The sequence below is a fragment of the Lactuca virosa genome, chromosome 4, assembly GCF_052849685.1.
Source record: "Lactuca virosa cultivar CGN04683 chromosome 4, Lactuca_virosa_CGN04683_v6, whole genome shotgun sequence".
Classification (NCBI taxonomy): domain Eukaryota; kingdom Viridiplantae; phylum Streptophyta; class Magnoliopsida; order Asterales; family Asteraceae; genus Lactuca; species Lactuca virosa.
Genome location: NC_136429.1, coordinates 292623267 through 292632623, shown reverse-complemented (window position 1 = coordinate 292632623; position 9357 = coordinate 292623267). Strand labels below are relative to the sequence as shown.

The window sequence follows — 9357 nt, the reverse complement described above, 5'->3', positions numbered from 1 at the left end:
AATCAGATCTTGAAGATGAAAACCCTAGTCCCGGAACGAGAAGGGTAGCGATGGAGGTTGGTGACGGCGGTTAGGGTTTCAGGACATGTGAGTTAACAGAAGAAATGAAGAGGGCGGCGAAGTTAATAGAAGAAAGGAAGAGGGCGACGGAGGTTGCTGACGGTGGCGGTGATGGTGGAGGGTGGTGGCAGTTAGGGTGAGGAGATGAGAGGTTCCATCGAAAAGAGAGAGAGAGAGAGAGAGAGAGAGAGAGATTGAGAGATTTTTTCTTTTCTTTTTTCATTTATGTAATAAAAAACTAAAAAACAAAATACAAAGGGTAAAATCGTCACCAACATGGACCAAACTAGCAACAAAATGGAAACTTTTGGACCATTGGTGCTAGTCCAAACATGTTTGGCCCAAAGTGGCAATTTTCGACATACCACAGGGACCATTCTTGCAATTTTGTTTATTTTTTCCAACAAAAGGTTGATAAAAGCTTATAACAATGGAATGACAATGACATAGGTAGGGCTGTCAAATCGGGCAGTCGTGTCGTGTTTTTGTCCGACACGACACGACACGACAAGGTTTTGTATAACACGAACACGTCATTAACACGAAAACGAACCAATTAAAACACGACAACACGACACGACACGACAAAGATAATATTACATAACTATTAATTTATTTCATTCATACTTAAAGATATATAACACGACAAAAACGACAAACACGAAAAACACGACAACCACATGCTTAATCGTGTCATTCGTGTCGATTTATGAACACGAACACGACACGACACGACATCGTGTTTTTTAATCTTGACACGAACACGAATTTAAATTTTGATTTCGTCTCAATTTCGTTTCGTTTCGTATATTTTTGTCGTGTCGTGTCATAAATTGACACCCCTAGACATAGGTATGGGGTGTGGCGGTGGTGTGACCCTAATTAATATAATGATGATATAAAATCTAAAATAAATAACAAACATTTATAATGTTTATATAAAAAACAATATACTCATTTTACTTGTAGTATACATATCAAAACCGTTACAAAAACTTTAAATAAAGATCATGATTAAAAAAATATATATATCCTTAGATGACCAAACCATAAAAGTTAAAAACAGGCTAGACTCTATGACCAAAATTTATATTCACCCAAAGATACAAGTTCATTGTTTTACTTTCTTTGAATATATATTATAATTTATTTTGCATAGCTTCACGTTTATCTTGGGGAGTTATATCGGTTTTTGTTTGGGGGGGGGGGGGGGGGGGGGGGGGGGTTACAACATTTTTATTTTACTCCTTGGGTGGAGCAATCGTAGACCATTTTCATTGAAATCCACGAAGATCCTCCAAATATTCTTGTTGAAGTTGCCTCTGCACCAGTATTAACTTTCCATTTTTTTCGTCAAATTCACTGCTTTTTCACAAATCAATCACTTGAATCAGAACAAACCAAGTGGAATTCTGTTTAGTTAATTGATATCGAAAGGAAATGTCGGAAGTGACGTGCTGTGAGACGGAATTCTTTCTGTATTTGATGGTAATCGTCGGTCTGGTAGCGTTTGCAGGGATGATGGCAGGTCTAACGCTAGGACTCATGTCGCTTGGACTCGTCGACCTTGAAGTTCTCATCCAGTCCGGTCGCCCTAAAGATCGCATACATGCTTGTAAGTTCTACTGCTTCATTCTTACCAGACAAACTCACAGAGGACATGAATTTTGTTTTTCTGTTGAATTATGTGTGTGAGGTTTAATTAGATATTTAGATCGACTCGGATTGTTACTGCTCTCCTCCGAGGAATTGAAATTTTCTGTTATTTTGGTGATTTTTGATGAACAATCGATTCTAAAAGAGCAACCTGGACAAGTAATTGAATGTATGTTTATACACTCCCGAAATAATCAAATAATTTCTTCAAACCTTGATAATCAAGTGTTGTTTCGTTGTTCTGAGCTGGAAATCAGATCATTCATTAAAAGCTAGGATCAGATATTATTTCTATAATTGCTTACCTAGGAAAGTTTTATTGATACTGAAAGGAAATTTGGGGGAAAAGACGATTCTATGATCTGCAATATGATGATGAATGATGATCATGAACAATATCCTCAAAACCTCTACATTTTGAAATCCATGAAAAGAAATAACATGATTCACACATCATATCTTGATGTTTTTTGTTATTCTAATATATGGAATTCTCTTGGTGTCAGCTAAAATATTCCCAGTGGTAAAGAATCAACATCTACTGCTTTGTACACTCTTAATTGGCAATGCTTTAGCAATGGAGGTTTGTACAACTTCCACAGTTTCTTGATAACATTGTCTCTTTTACATCAAGTAATTATCATGTTTTTTTTTCTGTTTCTATCTTCTGTAGTCTCTTCCAATTTTTCTGGATAAACTTGTTCCTCCATGGGCTGCAGTTCTGATATCAGTGACATTAATCCTGATGTTTGGAGAGGTTCGTATTTGTCATAAATATTATGATTAATTGCAAGAAATAGCACCAAACTTGCATTCAACTTTCATTTCTTCTCATTACAACATTTTACTTTGAAAAATCAACCCAACTATAGCAATATCATCCAAATACATAGCAATTTTCAACATATAATGTCTTAAATCTTAATAAGAAAAAGATTGAAACTACAATTTTATAATTTGGTAAAATTTTCTTTTTAACAGATAATGCCACAAGCAGTTTGTACACGTTATGGCTTAACAGTTGGAGCAACACTTGCACCTTTTGTTCGTGTCCTCTTATGGTTGTTCTTTCCTATTGCTTATCCTATTAGCAAGGTAATTTAAAGTTTTTATTATTATTATTATTATTATATTATTGAGTAATTATGTGAAATAATGTGATATATTTTTGTATTTGTATTTTTATAGGCTCTAGATTGGATGTTGGGAAAAGGGCATGCTGCCCTTCTTCGTAGGGCAGAGTTGAAAACTTTTGTGGATTTTCATGGCAATGAGGTAGTAATTAATTTTTTAAATACCCAAAATACCCTTTTAATCCTCTAATAAAACATCAGTAACACAAATCATAATGTTAAAATAGGCTGGAAAAGGAGGAGATTTGACACATGATGAAACTACCATTATTGCTGGAGCACTTGAGTTGACTGAAAAAACTGCAAAAGATGCCATGACTCCTATATCCAAAGCATTTTCCCTTGATCTTGATGGAACTCTTACTTTGTAGGTTTATTTTATTACTTTATATCCAAATATTCATATATCATATATTTATTATTTATATTATTATAAATAACACCATTATAAACACATATCGGGTTAATCTCATAAAAGACGTTATATATTTTGTGTTTTTTTTTTTTTGGATTAAACCTCAACTTTATCTTTTTCATGAAAAAGTCCTTATATTTTTTTCATTTTTTCCGAAAAAACCCTCAACCTTCTAAATGTTTCCAAATAAATACTCAACTTTCTTAGTTTTTCTAGGATTAATCTCAAAAAAAATCTTATATTTTGTGTTTTTACCAGATTAAACCTCAAATTTATTTTTTGCCTAAAAAAGACCTTGTATTTTTTCATTTTCCCCGATCTGGCCCTTTTAGTAATTTCTTTTGCCAAAAAAGGGTTTTTTTTTGAGAAAAACCAAAAAAGTTGAGGGTTTATTTGGAAGCATTTAAAAGTGTGAGGGTTTTTTTTCGAAAAAAAAATACAAAGTTGAGGGCTTTTTCGGAAAAAATGAAAAAATAGGTCTTTTTCAGGCAAAAAATAAATTTGAGGTTTAATCCGGAATATATATATATATATATATATATATATATATATATATATATATATATATATATATAAAAGGTCTTTTTCCTGAAAAAACCCTCACATTTTACAACTTTTTTAGAGAAAAATGACTAAATGGGTCAGATCGGAAAAAATAAAAAAACACAACCTCTTTTTCAAGAAAAAAAAATAAAGTTGAGATTTAAAAAAAAACACAAAATATAAGGTCTTTTATGAGATTAACCCTATAATATTCTATGTAGATTAACTCTTTTTTTTTTTTTTTTTTTTGAAAGGGATACATTAAATGCAATTATGACAATGGGTCACAGTAGAGTTCCTGTTTATTCTGGAGACAGAACAAATATCATTGGAATTATCCTGGTAATTTTTAATAAGTTCCTAAAATCATAAAAATATAAAGAAATAATTAATTACTATAATATTAAGATCTTATCCATTCAGGTTAAGAATCTGTTAGCAGTTGATCCAGATGATGCAGTTCCCATTAGAAAAATGTTATTAAGAAAAGTTCCAAGGTATGAAATACGAAATATAAAATCTTAAAATTTATTCATTGTTTCGTATAAATTATAATCTTGTATTAAAAAAAAAAACTTTCAGGGTTACAGACAACATGCCTCTTTATGATATATTAAATGAATTCCAAAAAGGGCATAGTCATATTGCTGTTGTATACAAAGACCTCAAAAAATCCAAGGAAACAGAGAGTAAGACACTTAACACTATTATCCAATTTACAATCTTTTCATAATTAAGTGAATAATAATCAATTTGTGGGTCCCATTTCAGAAACTGCCAACAAAGCAAGTTTAGATGACGTGGAAAGTGATGGAGATGAGAATATTGTAAAGAGAAGTCCACCTTCAACTCCTGCTTTTAAGAAGAGACATAGAGGTTGCTCTTTTTGTATATTGGATTTGGATTCGAATCCGATTCCAAAGTATCCATCAAATCAAATTGTGGTTGGAGTGATTACAATGGAAGATGTTATTGAAGAGCTTCTTCAGGTATTTCTAATATTAAATATGTTAATTAATATATATACATTTAAATCTCTAATATGGTTTGATTTCAGGAGGAGATATTGGATGAAACGGATGAATATGTAAACATCCACAACAGGTTAGAATTAGATAATGTTTTATTTTATTTTATTTTTATAAAAAAGAACATTTTAAAAAATTATTTAATCATTAATGATAATGACTGAACCCAAATGTAGAATACGGATCAATATGAATGCATCACAAGAGAACCTTCTGGATCCCCATCCCACAGCAAAATGAGAAAAGGTAAAATATAGAATCCGGTAATTTGTACTTAATGCAGTAAAAGTTGTGCATTACTACCATTAAAGTAGCTTGACAAAACAAAACCAACTACTTTTGTTTTATATGATATTAAAAGGGGAAATATAGTGGTTTATCGTATTGTATTGTAATGTAGAGGGTTAAATTCTTTTGGATTGAAAACAGCAAGTTCTTATTATACATATATGCATAAAGTAAGAAATCATATGTTAAGACAACACGAGTTAGTTGTAAAAACAACAAAACTCACAAAAAAGATTATTCAATATGAATAGCTTTAACACGTCTCTTTCCAAATGGAGATCTAAAATGGTAAATGGTCCGGTATAATGTGGATTTAGCTTTCACCATTTACAAACCAGAAGGGTCCCACAACATAGATATCTTAACCAACACTTGTCAACCAACACTAATTCTTTTGGTTTATTCAAATTTGTGTGTAACATCCTAATTTTCAAGACCAAAAATTTTGTTTTTAATTATAAAACGGTTTACTGAAAAACATCATCGAATCATATCATTTCATAAAACATAGTCACGTGTTTCAAACCATATCATAAGATAGTAATGATGTCAGAGTACAATCCCAAGAATCTCATAATGCGGAAATCCTCTGTGTGTGATGCGCAGCTACCGTGCCGGCTCCTTCCCCTTCGATGAAAAGGTACCTAAAAACAAAACTGAAAACTGTAAGCACAAACCTTAGTGAGTTCCCCCATCATACCACATACCACACATAACACATACTGAATAACATATCCGGGTACTAGCTACCCATTCGGTCTCTTTCAACCGGTAACTTGCCTAGCATATATGGGTGCTGGCCTACCCCTTCGGCCCTGTCGACCGGTACCTCGCCTAGCTTATTAGGGTGTTGGCCTACCCCTTCGGTCCTTTCGACCGGTACCGGGGACTATTTCACCCCTACTCTACCACATAGCATCCTAGTGCATAAAAATATAAATCATATACTGCCTAGCTTGTCTGGGTGCTGGCATACCCCTTCGGCCCTATCGACCGGTACTGGGGTCTATCCTACCCCTCCTATCACATATCACATAACATCATGGCATACTTTCACATAATTATATCATACCAGATAATTATCACAAATACAATTATCTAACAATCATCTCCTACTATTGGGCCGACATTGTGGCCGTAGACCCACCTCTACTGGAAGGTAACTCACCTCAATGTCGTGAAGTGTCTGAACTGTCCTCGATGCTGGAATCAACTCCTCTCAAACTCCTACACATAACAACCTTCCTTAATTACCATTTCATACTCTTAACCCTTTCAAGGGTCAACTCAGGTCAAAGTCAAAGTCAAGGTCAACACCCTGGTCGAAGTCAACTTTTGGTCAGAGTCAACATCTGGTTGACTCAACTCGCTGAGTTGGTCCACCAACTCGTCGAGTTCCATAATCCACAAAATACTGGAACTTCGATCCTACTCGTCCAGTTTTTCAAGAACTCGTCGAGTTCTCCTTCATACAGAATCGAGACCTTTTTGCTCTTGACTCGCCGAGCTCGTCCATGAACTCGTCGAGTCCTTCTTCATACAAGTTGAAGTGTTTAGCCCTTAACTCGTCGAGTTCTTCCTTGAACTCGTCAAGTTCTTCTTCATATCAGTTGGGACATTGCCTTGAACTCGTCGAGTTTTTTGATCTTCATGTCCATATTCACGTCCATCTTGTTGAGTCCTCTTCTAGACTCAACCAGATGGATCAGAAACAAGAAAAGGTTGGGGAACCATGACCCGACTCGCCGAGTCCCCCAAAGTCCAAGTCTACCAAGTCGATTTTAGTCGGGCTTAATGCATCTAGAACATAGATCTGACCTCCTAGGATCGATATAGCACGTAAAGTTACAAACTTTGCGTGCATGCATGGGTTAACTAGCTCATAAGGACCCAAAATGAATTCTACATGGTGCATGGGACTCCCATGGCCATAAAGTTGGCACCTTTATGCCATGGGAACCCTTAAAGGTTCAAGATCTGAAGTACAACCCCATTGATACTCACAATCCCGAATATGGCTTCACTAAGACTTAGAAAAGGTAGAAAATAGCCCTAAATGGAGATCTAAGAAACGAATAGTCAAGGTATCAGCTTTATACCTCAACTGAGCTGGAAATGTGCCAAAACCTCTGGATCTACTTGCCTTCTCTTGATCTCCCAAGCCTCCTCCTTTTTCTCAAGCTTCAAAAACACACAAATGGCACAAAAAGGCTCAAGAACACTCAATATTCGATTAAGGTTTCGTGAAGAGAGTCTGAGGGTGATGGAGGCTGGAGTGGAGACCCTATAAGTTGTTTAAATAGGGTGCAAACCCTCAAATTTAGGGTTTCATCCAGACAGTTCTACTCGTCGAGTCGGGGCTTCCGACTCGGCGAGTAGACTCTTCCACCTGCGTCCAATCATTCACATCTACTTGACGAGTTGGGCCTCCAACTCGTCGAGTCCCTGTGTAAATATGAAAAAACTTATAATCAAAATACGTACCGGGAATCGAGCGTTACATTGTGCAACTCTTTTGGTAATTTTGAGTCAACAATATTCTCTCACGAATAATTTTACCTTATCCATCGTTTGTTAAATTAGGTATGTCATAAAATATCTTGTAACCAACAAGATGAGACTCAATTCTTTCTTATATATAGTTCTTCATAAGGTGCGATTTGGTGGAATGGTAATTATTGTTATATGAAAACTCAATCAAAGGGAGATGTTTAAACTAATTCTAGTCACTTGCTCTTTTGAAATAAGCAGCACACATTGTTGAACAAGCTTATTCAAGTGGGTGCGGATATGGATGAGCAAAGGAACCGACCTGGCTGGAATCGTCCCGAACCGGAACCGGCCCGGGAACCGAACTTGGTGGAAAATAGGAACCGAACCGGACCGCCGGTTCTACCAGTTCCGGTTCCTACCGGTTCTTGCTATGTCTTAAAATGTTGGAGCCGGTCCTCGAAAAATAGCAACATACGGTTCCAGATTTTGTCGGTTCTACCGGTTCCCGGTTCCAAAAATCCACAAGAATATTGTCCCGATCTCGGCCCGACTGGTTCCATCGGGTTCCGGTTCCTGTACTGGTTCCGACCGGTTCCCCGGTCCATATGCTCATTCCTAGGTGCGGATGAAATACACACATACTCATAGCATATATTCCAATGTTTGTGTGTATCCACTCATTTTGCCTATCCTTTTGATGATGGTATACACTACTCAAACACAACTTAGGGGTTGTTGGCAGGATCTGAATTTTTAAGAGGTCTGTATTTCTAAGAGGGTCTGAATTTTAAATATGTTGTTTGGTTGGAACCTCTAAATTGTTGTGATGGATTATAAAAATGATAGTTTCACCCTTATGTTGCTTAATAATTATAAAAAAATATATATAAACCCCATACAAAATCCAAATTAACATAAATCCAAATTAAAATAATATAATAAAAATAACCATTTTACCCTTTTGTTTAGAATAATAATATATACCACAAATCTATCAAAAAAAAAGCAATGAAGATGCAACACAATCTCTTTAGACTTACTCGAAACCATCATAAAACTAAGAGCATCTGCTATAAAATTATGGAACCGAATGTATGAAAACTTTTAAGATAACAAAGATGTAAGGATTTTTTAGAAAAAATAAAATAAAATTCAGATTTAATCTAAAAAATTGAAAAAACGTAAAGGATAAATCGAAAAAATGAAAATGTAAGGGGTAAATCGAAAAAATAAAAATTGTAAGGGCTAAATTGAGAATATATATATATATATATATATATATATATATATATATAAATGTTTTTGCAGGATAAAAAATATAGTGGAGGTTTAATCCAAAAAAAACTCAATATATAGTTTTTTTGTGGTTATCCTTTTATTTTATACTCTCTAAAGTGTTTTTTTAGCACCAAATGAGATATATATTAAAATAGCAACACTCAGCAAGAAGTTAAGATGCAAAATGCAAAATACACAAAGGTTCAAATTGAAAATTACATAATAGAAATAAAGTGAGAGAATGGTGAGATACTCATTTCCCCCTAATTCCCACACCCAAGTTTGCTTCTATGTTTGCACCACAAAGAAGAGATAGATATAACATTTTATGTCACCTTTGTATGAGGGATTCTCAACTCTTTGAATAATTTGTCATTCTTTGCTATTCAAATGTTCCATAGTAAACAATACACAATGGAGTTGAAGATTGTTCTTTTCCTTGAACAGTCCCCTAGGATGTTGC

General features: G+C 34.7%; 1 protein-coding gene across 1 annotated transcript; it reads left to right on the top strand.

Moving 5' to 3' along the window:
• Nucleotides 1-1286: 1286 nt before the first annotated feature.
• LOC145108387 (methyltransferase, putative (DUF21)) lies at nt 1287-5230 on the top strand. Its single transcript, XM_079045407.1, has 12 exons — nt 1287-1675; nt 2223-2299; nt 2390-2473; nt 2698-2811; nt 2905-2991; nt 3077-3216; nt 4062-4149; nt 4231-4304; nt 4390-4496; nt 4579-4796; nt 4865-4911; nt 5012-5230. Exons 1-12 carry the CDS (start codon nt 1501-1503, stop codon nt 5073-5075), a joined length of 1275 nt encoding a protein of 424 aa, XP_078901533.1. The 5' UTR covers nt 1287-1500; the 3' UTR covers nt 5076-5230.
• The last annotated feature ends 4127 nt before the right edge of the window (nt 5231-9357 follow it).